General features: G+C 36.3%; 1 gene segment (V, D, J or C); it reads left to right on the top strand.

Moving 5' to 3' along the window:
- Positions 1–7,801: 7,801 nt before the first annotated feature.
- On the top strand, positions 7,802–13,940 carry LOC103249973 (the record flags this gene model as incomplete). The annotated part of the segment is given in 3 exon segments: positions 7,802–7,895; positions 8,060–8,347; positions 13,852–13,940. Coding segments are annotated over 3 exon segments (429 nt in total), but the record flags the coding sequence as incomplete, so codon positions are not given.
- Positions 13,941–15,886: the final 1,946 nt, after the last annotated feature.

Consider the following 15,886-nt stretch of genomic DNA (forward strand, 5'->3'; position numbering starts at 1 on the left):
TTTTTAAACACTTCTTCAATCTAGTCAGTTTTTAAAATTTTCTATTTGCATTTCCTTTGTCAGAAATCATGAAGTGAATGAAACTGGGGTTGTGAGACTGCTAAGGAGTTAGTTGGTCCAAAGTGGTCTTGGTTGATGGTTTCAGTTCACGAAGGGACTCTCTGGGCTTTACCAGAAATGAAGACCTTTTCCGATGGTCCCAGAAGGTTGAATAGTTAAGAGAAGATACCAGAGGGTGAACCAGTCAAATCACAGAAAGCAAGGGTGTAGAGGATGTTTGTGTAAAGTTTATCTCAGTTTTTCAGTTCTGATATTCTATATAAAATCTCAGAAAGTTGGAGATCTTATTTCTATAAGTTGGGACCCATATCTCTATAAATTCATTGTCAGAATGATTCTCTGAACAGAGATAAGGAAACGAGTTTTACTGGGCATTGTGAACATTAAAGATCAATAGAAAACATTTCCATTACCTGTTTTAAATAAACAAAAATCTTTTTTGATGACTAAAATTCCTGAAATGGATCCTGTTATCTAATATTTCCAATCTTATCTTCTCTCAGATTAGAAAAAACAAGAATAAATAGAAAAGAAGAGAAAAATAAAAAGAAGATAGAAGGAAAAGGGCGAAGACAATATTTTTCATCTGACCAGCAATGTGTGGCCTGATCAGAGCAACTTTGTGGGCCTGCAGAGTATGGGAAAAGGACTGGAAAAAAGCAGGAAACAGAAGAACACAAATCAGGATATACTTTAATGCATATCCTACTTTCATTTTAACCAACCAAACTTTTGTTGAAAACATTTTCTATGCAGATGGTGATCATATGTCATGAGTTTCTAGAATCTCCTGATTTTTAAGAATTGTATTTATATCTTCATGACATAACACAAGCCATCCAATAGGTTTCTCCTATCAGAATTCACACAACGGATTTATCAAATTCTGTATTCCTCCCTGCAATTTGAAAAACGAGTTTCACTAATCCTGTGTTTCTTCAAGGTTCTACTTAACCCAGCTGAGACATGGATTCTTCTTAGACATATAATCCCCTTCTTCACTTACTGTCTCACAAACATCTCTTATATAAAGCATCTAATTTTACAAAGCACTACTTATATCTTCAGATATTGGAAATGTTGCATCTTACCTCTCTGCAGTGTTCACACCCACAATTTTGAAGAGATTACTGTGTAGTCTCACTGGGCCACTGTGGGTGGAGTTTCCTGTGAAGATGAACAATACAGCTCAGGTGTGATTGGTGCTCAGTGAGTTTGGTGGAACCTATGAACTGTAAGAACAAGTTTGGACCTGAGATTTGGCACTCTTCAGAGGAGGGGAGAAGACACCACTGCAAGAAAGATAGGAGCCATGGAGAGGAGACAGGGGACTTTGCTGGCACTTCTGTGGGTCCAGGTTTGCTGTGAGTTGGGTTAATCTTGAGGGGGGACTGGGAAGCGCTCCACAGCTGAAAGGGGAAGGGAGGGTTGACATCAAGCTCCTGGTCTGTCCTACTCCTCATGAATATTTCTTGGGAATATTTTACAGATGTGAAAACTGCATCAGTGATTCCCCAGTGACATCATGTGTTTGTCTTTGTCTTTCTAACAGGGGTTAGAGGGGTGCAGGTGGACCAGAGCCCTTCAGTTCTGAGACTCCAGGAAGGAACCAGCCCTACTCTGAGGTGCAATTTTTCTGCTACTGCGACCAGTGTGCAGTGGTTCCGACAGAATCCTGGGGGCAGCCTCATCAGTCTGTTTTTCCTGGCTTCAGGGATGAAGCAGAATGGAAGGTTGACGTCGACAGTGAATTTTAAGGAACTCTATAGTACCCTACACATCACAGCCTCCCAGCTGGAAGACTCAGGCACCTACCTCTGTGCAGCGGAGGCACAGTGCTCCCAGGCAGTCTGCAGCCTGGACTCAAACTGCAGCTGGGTCTGCAGCCCCACCCCTTCCACAAGGGAGGCTTGTGGCCCCACAGCAGCATTTGCACAACTTTGGGTTTCCTGATTTATGCTGTTATAGTTTGATTTCTGCTAAAATTAGACATTTAAGGACTGTCATTTAACGTGTGTGTGTGTGTGTGTGTGTGTGTGTGTGTGTGTGTGTGTGTGTGTGTTTTCCTACCCTTTTACTCCCAGAAATTCCTTGACACAAAATATGTTCTGCTATGGAACCACTGGAATAACTGATAAAGATGTCAGGATCCAATGTACTGTTAAAACAGAATCCCCTAGCAGAAATAGATGAATTACACATAAATTACAGTGATGAAAAAGGCTTAAAAATATATGCTGGTCAACAAATAGAAAACAGATGACTCAGTGTTTCAGTTAATTGCAGCTGGTTCAACTTTCAAGGAAAAGGAAAGAGAGAATGTGTATTTTTTCGTAGACATACTTTCACTCCTGGAGCCCATAACAAACACATTTTAAGAATATTTAATGTCACTCTGTGTTAGAGACTCTATCTAGCTTATTACATATGTTATCTAGATACTGACAAAACATTGTAAATAGGTATTTCCTCCTCATCTGGCACTTCAATAAACTGAAGATTGTAGACCACAAGCGTCTTTCCTGAGCTCACGTGATTAAGCTAGCTAAGCTGGCCTAGGATTTCCATTCAGGGGGTCTGACATCAGAACTTGTATTCTAAGCTACCCAGTACAGAAGACTGTCCAGAATCACAAAATGCAAATGATTTCTATTAATAAAATTGTATAGGGTGCTTACATATATCACAGGCAAAAATATTCCTTTTATTCATTAGAAATTTTTAAAATTTTAAACATGTAGAATACAATTCAGGGTTAGGTATATAAACGTTAGTTACGCAGGTACCCTTGTTGATGAGGTGTGCCCCTACCTCCCTTAGCAGTTTCCCTCAACTGTCAACCCCACTCCTCCTCCCCTGGCAGTTTCTCACTAATGCCAATCCCTTTATTATATTATTATGAAAATTGTTTTTGGTCCATTCATGAGTGAGACCATATGGTACTCTGCTCTTTGTTTCTGTGATAGATCACTGAATATGATCGACTCTAAATTCATCCAAGTTGCTCTGAAGTGCACATACTTGTATTTCTTTATGGCTGCATAATATTCCATTGTGTATATGTACCATATTTTAAAAATTCAGTTCAACTTCGATGGATAGCATGATTGGTTCCATGTTTTTGCTATTGTGAATAGAGCTGCAACAAACATATATGTGCCGGTATCTTTTTTGTAGAATGATTTGATTTCTTCCGGGTATATTCCCAATAGGGTAATTGTTGATTGGGTCATTCAAAGTGCCCATGCACACTCTGGGCTATCTGATGTCCTGGACATCTACAGTGGGTTGCAGTAGACTTTGCCAGCAAAATCAAAGGGTATACATGAATGTTGCAATAAAGTATTGAAGTTGCAGTAATTGAGAAATTTTGAAGAATCCTTCAAAAAACTTGGAAACTCTAATTTTGAAAATTGCTGCAACATTACAAAGTGAATATCCTCAGACTTAGAAATAAATTAAATGAAAAGACAGTAGCTTGATGGAAAAAACCCACTATTTTCATGTGAAGATTGGACAATAAAATATTAAAACAAAAGATATTTTAAAGTTAGTTTTCCTTAGATTTGGAGAAACAATGATAGAATGTATATAAACAAGCATTGAGAATTATGCACAATCATTTAGCCACTTTCAGTATCTTAAATGACTTCCACAAGTTACAGAAAATGTTAGAAGAAACACTAAAATGCTGCTGCATAAATCTACATTTAAAATTAAACTTAGACTTACATACAACTAATTTGTTTGAAAAATGAAATTGTTGTAAAAAAAGGTTTCATGGGGAACATCAACCCTAGATTTACTAAAATGTATATTTCAAGTTAATTGACTAGGTACTGATGCAAATGTTGTCCCAGTATATAAAATACTCTGAAGAGCTTCAGTATTAGTTGCATCAGCAGAAATATTCTTCTCAAAGTTAGAAAGTATAAAAATTCCTTTTGCAACCCTGCATTCATTAGGAGCACTTGACATTGCTTTTAATTATAGCACTTAAAAATGAAGTTGAAAAAAATATACATTTTGTCAATCTATTAAATTAATTTGTCAAATAGTGAACCAGAAAACTCTTATGACTAATCAACATATATTAATAAAGTATTATCACTATACTATATAAAATTATGATGCCAAGTTTTTTTTTAGCAATTTGCAAGTTTGTTGCATACGTATCATTATAAACTCTATAGTGTTTTATAAACAATAAAATATTTTAAAAGAAACCTTTATATTTTATTACCTAAAGATACTTTCCTCCACTTTTTGAACAAGGAATCCCAAATCTTCATTTCGCACTGAGTCCCACAAATTATATAGCCAGCCCTGGATGGGAATCTTGAACCCCCAAGTTAAATTTGGAAGGAGAAAACTTGAAGCCAGAAGGCAATCAGGTTGTTTGAGAAAGTGCCTTTTGCTTTACACATTATTGAACTCACTTCTTTCAGGTTCTCCAAGTTGCTGAGTTATGTGAATGGTTTTTTTTCCTCCAAGAAGGACATAATAGTTTGTAGACAGAAATATAAGAAATAGATCTCCAGAAAGGAGTATCCTCCTTATCTGTGACCTAATCATGGAGCCCATCCCTTATCACTGCCTGGGATGGTCTTCACACTCAGTGAGTAAATTTCCATTTTTATTTCATTTTACTATGGATATAGGCTCCTCTTGATCCATCATCTATCATTGATGTTACAGGAGGAATGAAAATCCAGCTAGGAATTTATCCCAAGAACTCTGTCTCTACTTCTGAAGAGGCCCAAGGATTGATGTGGGATAACCTCAGACATGCTAGCTTGAATGAGGATGTAAAAATGGTCTTGAAGTTCCATGATGCAGAACAATTTCTCCCTACTCCTTGTTGCACACAACCAGTCCTCAGTAAATATTTGCTCTGCTGAATAGGACTAGAGAATTTTAGAGCAAGAAAAGCCCTCAGAAATATTTTGGTCCGACTTCATTTTGCAAGACAGAAACTATTCAAGATGCCAATATGAAACAATTAAATGGTAAATGAGCTGAGAGTACAAAGAAACTGGATTTCCTCGTTTCCTCCTTGGCATTCATTCTTGCGGGATCATATTGCTAAGCAAAGAGAAACAGTCTAATGGGAGCCAAGTCACTTTGATCACTGCAGTTTAGGTCTGGGAAAGCCTTGGTACAATCACTTTGACCATGAGAATGGAAAATTCTAAGTTGTGTAAATGTTTGCCACTTAAGGCGGAAAAGAAATTGAGACTGAGTCACTGTTACTCTACCAGCAAATCCACCCATCAATTGCTGGCTTCTGTGGGAGTGTTCCAAAAGTGATGGTGCCATCCTCAACACCCAGATGTACAGTTAGCCCTCCATATCTGAGAGTTGTTCCTCATCTGTGGGTTCCACCAACTGTGGATTGAAAATATTTGCCAAAAAATGGATGATTGCATTTGTACTGAACATGTACATACTTTTTTCTTCTCATTAAATAATGCAGTATAGCAACTATTTATATAACATTTGCACTGTGTTATAAATAATGTAGAGGCGATTAAAATGTACAGGAGGATGTGTGCAGGTTATATTTAAATATCATACCATTTTATATAAGAAACTCAAGTATTCATGAATTTTGGTATCCATGGAGGATGCTGGAACCAATTCTATATGGATACCAAGGGACGACTGTATTTCTCACTTCCTGAAAATAGCAATGAATATTTTTTATTCCAAGTGAGCATTTCTTGAAGAAAGATATGAACATAATGAGCATCACTCATATACTGTTAGCAAAAAGGATCATTGGATTTGGGATACTAAAGTGAACATTGCCTTTATGCAGTTGGCAGTCCATGAGTGCTAGCAAAAGCTTTTTCTGGGCTTTGACAATGAGTCAGGCAGTATTCAATGGAATAATCATAGAGCTGGAAATTTTGTCCAGGGGATGATTGCATCTGCACTAGAGTTAGTATATGAAATGCTGTGCTCCAGATGAGTGGTCATATTCAGACCATTACATTCAGTTATGGATAGCATATAACTCAAAAGGATTACAGGTCCTTTTCTAAATATTAAATTCTAAAATATTTTAGAGTATTTGTCTCTAAGAAGAGGAAAATTTGCCTAATGAAGAACTTAAGAGTTCTATTTTATGGGGAGTGGATGAGAAAATGGAAGATCCTTAGAATGGAGGTTTTTTATATATATATAAACACAAATTATATATATATACACATGGATTTATAGAGTCTTCAATATAGCTGACCTTAATATTTTTAAGGGTGTGAGATATGGATGGAGCACTAACTTTATTCCTATAACTCAAGTGAACAAGTGAGTACCAATCACAGGAAAGGGGCTTTTCTTCTGGAAATGAGGTGATTTTGGCTTACCCAGGACTATTTCTCATAATTCTTTATGGTCAGTTTTTTGGGGTCAGTTTTCTATTCGTACTATTCTTCTAGTAGACACAGGTAGTATTACGGTTTCCCTACATTTATTTTTTTAGAGGTAATCAGAAAATATCAAGAAATTAAAATATAAAAGGAAGGGCTTTTGGCAGCGAGAGATAATACTGGAAACTTAAAGAACTGAAGAACTTTATCAATATCTTGAGGGAAAGAACATTGTAATAGCTTTTGGGAGAACAATGACAGGGTATTGAATATGAAGTAGCGTTGGCCAAGGCAGCTGGAGTCCATGCGATGAGAGTTGGCTCATAACTTAGGGGGAAATGCCATGGAGGATATGAGTCAGTCACTGTATTTGAGGACATGTCATTCATTTTTATATCAGAAAATAAAAGCACCTCAAGAAAAAACTTACACGTGTTACATTTTCTAAATGTTTCTAAATGTTTTCTGAGAATTTATCCTCTTTCTTTCAGCATTTTGAGGAATATAAAACATATCACAATAGGAAGATATTTCTTGAAGTATGTCATCTTCCTCATTGCAAATCTACCCATTCTAAAGGGCAAACTGTTTCCTATTGTTGGAATAGTAATAACCCCTGAAACGTATCCCCTGCTCCCTTGTAATTGAGATTTGATTTTTTTTATTACGATCATTTTTACTGAAGGGAGAGTCCATATTTTGATTGTTGGTACTTTCAATTCCCTGGAAATAGCAGGACCGTGGGCAAGTTCAGGCTTGGAGAAGCAGAACCTGAGATAACAGGCACTTAAAATATTGAATAGACTGTTCTTTGGCTTAGATGTTCCTTTTAGAAATAATTTTTCTTCATAAAAGACAAATCATGATGATAGATTTAGCTGAAAGCTAAGGTACTAATTTTTTTTTTTTTGGTTCAGGAGAGTGAATCATAATGCTTTCCTGATTTCAAATACGTAAACTCGGTCCATCACTGAATAAACACCAACAGCATCTACCTCTTTTCAACTTATTAACAATGACTCGGTAGTCTACATCGATGTAAATCTTGATCTCTACATTCTTGCTGTGCATTTAATCTTTGAAGACGTAATTTGCTTGGCCTGTTGCTGCTTTAGGCCATCTGAATCCTTCGCAGAGTAAGAGAAAAACATTCAACCAGTGAGTTCTGTAGTTTGGGATGTCACCACAAGAGGGTAGTGCACGTCTGCTGATGCGAAAGATAAAGAGGGGGTTCATCTGGGTGGATTTTGAATGAATAGGCTTATGGCAGAAGCAGAGCCTTTTCTCATTGGCTGAGTAGGCAATGTGAGAAACCACTATGATTATTAGAGAAAGAAAGGACAACTCGATGATAGTAGCTCTTATGTCTGGAGATTGCAGTCGACGACTGATCCTGATTGGGAAGAACAATGGTGACATCCACCCGAGCTTTATTCATGTTCTTGTGGCTGCAGCTGGACTGTGAGTTGAGGGTTTTCGGAAAAGAGTGTATATGAGTGAATTGTCTTTAGAACTCCAGGGAGAAGACTAGCACTTTCAGACTTATCTTAGTTATTATAGAAAAAGAAAATTCTAGAGAGTAATGGCTTAACAAACTTCCTCTTTTCTTTTTTCTTTCTGTATAGGGGTGAGCAAAGGAGAGAATGTGGAGCAGCAACCTTCTATCCTGAGGGTTCAGGAGGGAGACAACTCTGTTATCAACTGTACTTATTCAGATAGTGCCTCATCCTACTTCCCTTGGTATAAGCAAGAACTTAGAAAAGGTCCTCAGCTTATTATAGACATTCGTTCAAATATGGACAAAAAGCAAGACCAAAGAATTACAGTTCTGATAAATGCTGTGGCCAAACATCTCTCCTTGCACATCGCCGACACCCAGCCTGGAGACTCAGCTGTCTACTTCTGTGCAGCCAGTACACACTGCCTCTCAGGCACCTGCAGCCTGTACCCAAACCTATGAGTGGGCCTGAAGCCCCACCGCTTTCCTTGACAAAGACCTTCAGGGGTAGCATTTGTCGTATTGTTTGTTTGTAAGAGAAAATGAACACATGGACATTAAAAGCATGCTATAAGAAGATTAGGTTTAATATGACTTAGAAAGGGTTAGAAGATTTTGCTGGCTGATTGTTGCTTAATGGACTTTTAAAGGAAATTAGTGATGTTTTATTTTGAAGTTCAGGCTTTAAAGATAACTTAACATTTGCTAGTAAGACTCCTTTCCTATAAGTAGCCTTGCAGTATCACTAACAATCCCTATTATGGAAACTTTTAATTCTTACCTTTCAAAAATTGTATTTTTTTATGGTTATAAAACTTTACATGCCAAATATAGAAAATATGTAAAATATAAACTTATGAAATGTATAATTATGCACCCAAATAATTTATTGCTAATATTTGGTTTACTCTCTTCATAAATTTTTATTGTAATTGAATCCTTATTTTTTTCACTTGATATTGTATCTTATATTGAGCATTTTACATTTCATCAAGTCTTCTCGAATACCTGCTTTCTAACTAACAGCTACATGAAAGGTTTTCATAAGTTGCAGTTTTATTTTTATTTTCTTTTTCTCTACATTTGTAGTGAAATTTTACAGTCCTCTCTATCTGCTCTGAGTTTCCTATTGAAAAAATGTGACCTGTGATTTCCTTTAGAACTTAGTAATGATATATATTGTTTGTGTTTGAAGGAAATAAGGATAGGAAATGATTTGATAATCTGAGCTTCAGATTAGACTTACAGATATATTCTATTTCAAAATTTTGTTTGTATCTGCTTATATATACTCTGTCATAGAATTTAGAAAGAAGTATTGTATGTTTTAATCACTGCTTATCTGATGTATCTAGCATAATCTTTTCCACAAGTAGATAATCGTATATGTTTGGTAAAGAAGGAAGGAAAAAGTGAGTTCATCTATATATTTAAAATTTTAATTTAGACTTTGTGATTGAAATAAAATTAGACATTTATTTGCAAATAATAAACTTCTTAGAGTGTATGTCTGATTATTCAAGAATATAATACTTCTTTCCATTTATCTCTGACATTTTGATAAAGTTTTAGAGTTTTAAGATAATTAAAAATTATTCCTAGACATTCAATTTTTATTGTTACCTTTGTTATTGGAATCTTTCTTTCTGGGATATGTAGGAAAATTCACATATACATATCAGTCATCTTACTTAACTCTTATTATTAGTGGATAAGGTAGCTTGTTACAAATCTTACAGCTTCATCTTCATGTTTCGACTGAATTAAACATTACTACCACAAGTTTCATTTAGAAAATGTTATTTCTTTTAGTGTTATAGATAAATCAATGAAAAAAAAAGTTACATAAATAATTAATTCCCTAGTTTTCCCACCTCTGGTCAAGGATAGGTTATTTCAAAATTCCTCATATGATTCTTAAGGATGGATGCAATTGGCGATTAGTATAGTGAGAATGATGTTTCTGGGCTGAGTGTTGGCTCTCTTTTTCCTCCTCTTTAAAAAAAAAAATAGATTGCCTGAGTCCGCGGGTTCGAGACCCGCCTGGGCAGGCGAGACCTCATCTCTACAATAAATAAAAAAATTAGCCGGGCGTGGTAGCGCACGCCTGTAATTCCGGCTACTTGAAGGAAGGCTGAGGCGGAAGGATCGCTGGAGTCCAGCAGGTCGAGGCTGCGGTGGCCAGGAGCGGCCACTGCACTCCAGTCTGGGAGACAGAATGAGACTCCAACTCAAAAAAAAAAAATTAAAAAAAATAAAGCATTTCAATATATTTAGGAGTACAAATGGGTTTTGGTTACATGGATGCATTGTATAGCGATGAAGAATTCTGGACTTTAAACATACCCGTCACTCTCACTAATGCATATTGTATCAATAAGTGATTTTTTTCATTCCTCCCTCAACCCCACTTCTGAGACTCCATCTTCCAAATCTTCAATGCCTATTATACCATTCTATATGCCTTTCCAGTCCCTTAGTTTAGCTCCCACTTATAAGTGCAAACATGCAGTATTTGGTTTTTCCATTCCTGTGTTACTTCACTTAGGACGATGGTCTCTAATTCCATCGAAGTTGCTGACAAAAGACATTATTTCATTCTTTTTCATGGCTCAATAGTATTCTACTGGATAAATATAATATCTTCTGACCAGTTGATGGACATTAGGTTGATTCTTCATCTTTACAATTGTGAACTGTACTGCAATAAACATACGAGTGTTGGCGTCTTTTTTGTATAATGATATCTTTTCCTTTGGGTAGATACTAAGTAGTGGAATTGCTGAATTGAACGGTGGATCTACTTTTAGTTCTTTGAGAAATCTCCATATCAATCTCCATAGAGGTTGTACTAGTTGACACTCTCATCAACAGTGTATAAGTATTCCCTTTTCATTGCATCCATGCCATCATCAATTACTTTTTATTATTTTTTTATTTTTTTCAGTTGGGATATAACTCTGTCACCCAGGTTGGAGTGCAATAGCATGATCATGGCTCACCACAGCCTTGAACTGCTGGGCTTAGGGAGTCTTTCCACCTCAGTCTCCTGAGTAGTTAGGACTACAGGTGTGCACAATCATGCCCTGCTAATATTTTAATTATTTTTTAGACAGGAGGTGTTGCTATGTTGCCCAGGCTGGTCTTGAACTCCTGGGCTCAAGTAATCCTCCTGTGTTGACTTCTCAAAGTGCTGGGATTATTGGTGTAAGCCACCATGCCTGGCTGTTTTTTGATTTTTTTAAATAATAGCCATTCTGACTGGTGTAAGGTGGTATCTCATTGTGTGTCTGTGGTTTTTTTAAGTTTTTAAAATATAATTCAATATATAATAAATAATTTATTTATTATAGAGCTGTATATATATACAACTCTAATAAATAAATAATTTAAAAATATAATTTATTTAATAATTTATTTACTTATTATAGAGCTGTGGAATACAAGTGAGGATTTACTACATAAGAAGGTTGAATGCTGGTAAAGTTTGGTCATCAGGTGGCTCTCACTCCCCTTGGACCAGGTACTCTCGGTACCCTTTGTGTTGTTACGTACTCCCCATCCTCCTCCCTCCCTCTCTTCTCTAGCAGTGCCCAGCAACTGCCAATTCTACCCTTGTGCTAAGGTGACTAGTGTTCAGGGCCCACTTATGAGTGTGAACATGTGGTATTCAATTCTTTGTTTCTGCGATAGTTCACTTAGAACTATCCAAGTTGCATAAGAAAGGGATTAGCAGTAGTGGGATACTGCTGGGGTTGGGGGCGACACAACACCAATAAGAGTACCTGATCTCAAACCAGGTAAAGTGGGGACCAAAGGGAGGCCCAAACTTTACCTGTACGATGACCACTTGCATACCTAAGTCTGAATGTATCGTACGTCTTAAAACAAACAAACAAACAAACAAACAAACAATCTAAGTTACTGCAAAGACCATGATTTTTGTCCTTCTTTATGGCTGCATAATACTATCATGTATATGTACCACATTTTCTTTATCCAGTTCACTTTTGATGGGCAGCAGTGTCAGTTCCAAGTATTTGCTATTTTGAACAGTGTAGCAATAAACACGCACACGTAGGTGTCTTTTTTGTAGAGCTTTGTATGTTCCTCTGGGTATATTTCCAGGAGAGGGATTGCTGGATTGCATGGAAGATCAATTTTCAGTTCTTTTAGAAATCACCACATTACTTTTATGAAGGTTGAGCCAGATTTTATTTTCACCAACAATGTGGGAGTGGTCCCTTTTCTTCACAGTTGCATCAGCACCTGTTGGTTTTTGATTTATTGACGACAGTCATCATTACCAGAGTTAGGAGGTACCTCATAATAGTTTTGATTTGCATTTCTCTGACGATTAGTGAGGCTGAGCATTTTTTCATGTGTCTATTTGCTGCTTGTATGTCATCTTTTGAGAAGTGTCTGCTCATCTTCTTTGCCTACTTTTTAGTGGGGTTGTTTTTTTTCTTCCACTTTGTTCAAAATCCTTGTGGATCTTGAATGTTAGGACTTTGTCAGATGTGTAATTGGCAAATGTTTTTTCCCATTCTGTGGGTTGTCTCTTTACTCTCTTGATGGTTTCTTCTGCTGTGCAAAAGCTTTTCGGTTAGACAAGTTTCCACCTGTCTTTCTTGGCTTTTGTAGTAGTCACTTTTGGGGACTTGGTTATGAATTCATTGTCTACTCCAATGTCCAGAAGGGTGTTTCCTATGTTTTCTTTTAGAATTCCTATAGTTTGAGGTTTATGTGTAAGTCTTTGATCCATTTTGAGTTGATTTTTGTATATGGTGACAGGTAGGGGTTCAGTTTCATTCTTCTGCATATGGTTAGCCAGTTTTGCCAGTATCACTTGCTAAATATGGTCTCCTTTCCCCAATAATTATTACTGGTGACTTTGTTGAAGATGAGTTGGTTGAGAGACCGTGTTTTTACTTCTAGAATCTCTATCCTGTTCCATTGGTCTATGTGCCTATTCCTGTACCAATACCATGCTATCTTGGTTTCTGTAGCCTTGTAATAAAGTTTAAAGTCTGGAGGTGTGATATCTCCCACTTTCTTCCTTTTGCTGAGGGTTATCAAGGATGACACAAACAAATGGAAAAACATTCCATGTTCATGGACTGGAAGAAATAATATAGTCAAGGTGTCCATTCTACCAAAGGGAGTCTATAGATTCAATGCAATACTCATCAAGTTACCAGCGTAATTTTTCACAGACCTGGAAATGACAATACAGAAATTCATATGGAAGCAAAAAAGAGCATGAATAACCAAATCATTGTTTTAATTTATATTTTCCTGATGATTAGTAATGCTAAGCATTTTTAAAAATGTGTTTGTTGGCCATTTGTATATATTATTTTGAGAGATTACTGTTCATGTCATTTGCCCATGTTTGAATTTTATTCTTGTTGATTTGTTTGCATATTCTGGATTTTAGTCATTTGTCATATGTATAGTTTGCTAATATCTTCTTGTATTCTGTAAGTTGTTTATGCAGTCTGTTGATTTTTTATTTTGCTGTGCAGAAGATTTTTAGCTTAATTAAGTCCCATTTATTTATTTATTTTTGTTTTTGTTGCATTAGCTTTTGGGGTCTTAGTTATAAATTCTTTTGCTAGAGTATTTGGCTGTTCTCATAGGGGAAGCCATTAGGTTAACTTAGGGTTGGAACATCTGAACAAAGAAGGTCAGTATTGTAGCATGATACCTCAACTCGCTCTTGTTATTTCCCTCCCTCTGCAACTAGCTCCTGTTCACTTTAGAAGCAAGTTGACTCTTGATTGGTCTGTTACCTCCAAGACTGATAACAGAGTGAGAGGGCTGACTGATTTATATTGTATTGGTGTATTTCTTCCTAAATCTAAGTTAGAAGAGAGGACTTAATTTCTATAATTTTAACTGCTTTGTCTTACTTAGGTGACAATTTTTATTCAACAGAAGAAAAATTCAATGCTGTCAGTATACAGCTCAGATCTAGACACATTCAAGCTTTAAACTTCACTGAGGTAGGTGTATTTAAGCTTCATCTTGGTTTCCTATTGTCTCTTAACTAATTACTACAAACTTGGTGGTTTTAAACCACAGAAACATTTTCTTTCATTGTTCTGGAGGCTTGAAGTTCAAATCAGTTTCACTGATATTAAATCGGTTTCACCTGAAATCAAGGTGTCAGCAGGGTTGTACCCCCTTCAGAGGCTGTAGGAGAGAATCTGTACCTTGCCTCTTCCAGCTTTGGCAGCCTCCAGCATTTCTTGGCTTGTGGGTGTTACTCTGATCTCTGCTTCTATAGTCACATTGACTTCTGTTCTTGGGTTGTCAAATCTCCCTCTAATGAGCATATGCGTGATTGCCTTCAAGGTCTTTATAATCCAGGATAAACTACAATCTCAGGTTCTTTTCCTTAGTCATATCTGCAAAGTCTTTTTGTTGTTGTTGTAAAGAATAATATTCATGGATTCTAGGGATTAGGACTTGGTTTTTTCCCCCAGCCATTATTTTGCCCACCACAGTTGGCATGGATGGTGCTTTTCTTTTATAAGTTGAGAAAATAATATATGTATTAGACAGAGTTTGGTCAGGAAAATAAACAGCACATCAATTACTTACTTTTCTGAGTGTTTTAAACTTGCATTTTAAAACTATATGAAAAAATGGACTCTTTTTGGTATGTAGTTCAATCTGTGCATTTTGAATTTTATTTTATTTTTTCCTTATTTATTTATTTTTTATTTTAAAAATATAGGGTAAAATTCAGGATTAGATAGGTGATCATCGTACAGATAAAGTTTGGGCCTTTCATTGGTCCACACTTCACCTAGTTTGAGATCAGGTATTCTTATTGATGTTATGTGCTCCCCCTTCCCTCACCTGGCAGCATCCTGCTACTGCCAAACACTTTCCTATAGGGTTATGATAAATGTTCAGGGTCTGCTTATGAGTGAGAACATGTGGTATTCAGTTTTTTGTTTCTGTGATAGATTACTGAGTATGATAGACTATAAATTCCTCCAAGTTGCTGCGAAGTCCATAACATTGTCTTTCTTTATGGCTGCATAATAATCCATCATGTATATATACCAAATTGTTTTTATTCGGTCTACTTGGTCTTGGTGAATGATTTTGAGATGTGTTGTTGATTCCAATTTTCTAGAATCCTGTTCAGAATTTTTGCATCTGTGTTCATCAAGGATATTGGTTTGTAGCTCTCTTCCTTTGTAGGATCTTTACATGGTTTGAATATCAGAGTGATATTAGTTTCATAAAGTGATTTGGGGAGAGTTCTGTCCTTCTTGATTGCCTGAAATACTTTCAATAGTATTGGTATTAGCACCTCCTTGCATGTTTTGTAGAATTCTGCTGGAAAGTTTTCTGGTCCAAGGCTTTTTTTTTTTTTTTTTTTTTGGTAGGTAGTTTTCTTATGATGGACTCAATTTCCTAGGTTGTTACTGGTCTATTTAGGGTATCAATTTCTTTTTGTTTCAAACTTGAGAAGTTTTGTGATGTCAGAAAGTCCTCCATTTCATTTAGGTTTTCGAGTTTGTTTCCATAAAGATGTGTATAGTAATCTCTGATAATCTTTTGCATTTCTTTGAGGTGTTGTGACTTGATCTTTTGTGTTTCTGATTTTGTTTATTTGGGCTTTTTCTCTTTTTTCCTTGGTCAATCTGGCTAGGGATTCATCAATCTTGTTTATCCTTTCGAAGAATCAACTTTTGGTTTCATAGACTTTTTTTCTATGTTATTTTTTTCTTCTATGTCCCATATTTGAACTTTTACTTTGGTGACCTGGATTCTTCTGCTGAAGTTAGGGTTTTGGTCATCTTATTTTTCCAGTTTCCTTAGGTGATTTTTTAGGTTGTTAATTTGTGATCTTTCCATTTTCTTGATGTGCACTCATACAGATATTAATTCCCCTCTTAGTACTGTTTTCATGGCATCCCAGAGGTTTTGG

Source organism: Carlito syrichta, unplaced genomic scaffold, assembly GCF_000164805.1.
Source record: "Carlito syrichta isolate Samal-C Ts95f unplaced genomic scaffold, Tarsius_syrichta-2.0.1 Scaffold124793, whole genome shotgun sequence".
Classification (NCBI taxonomy): Eukaryota; Metazoa; Chordata; class Mammalia; order Primates; family Tarsiidae; genus Carlito; species Carlito syrichta.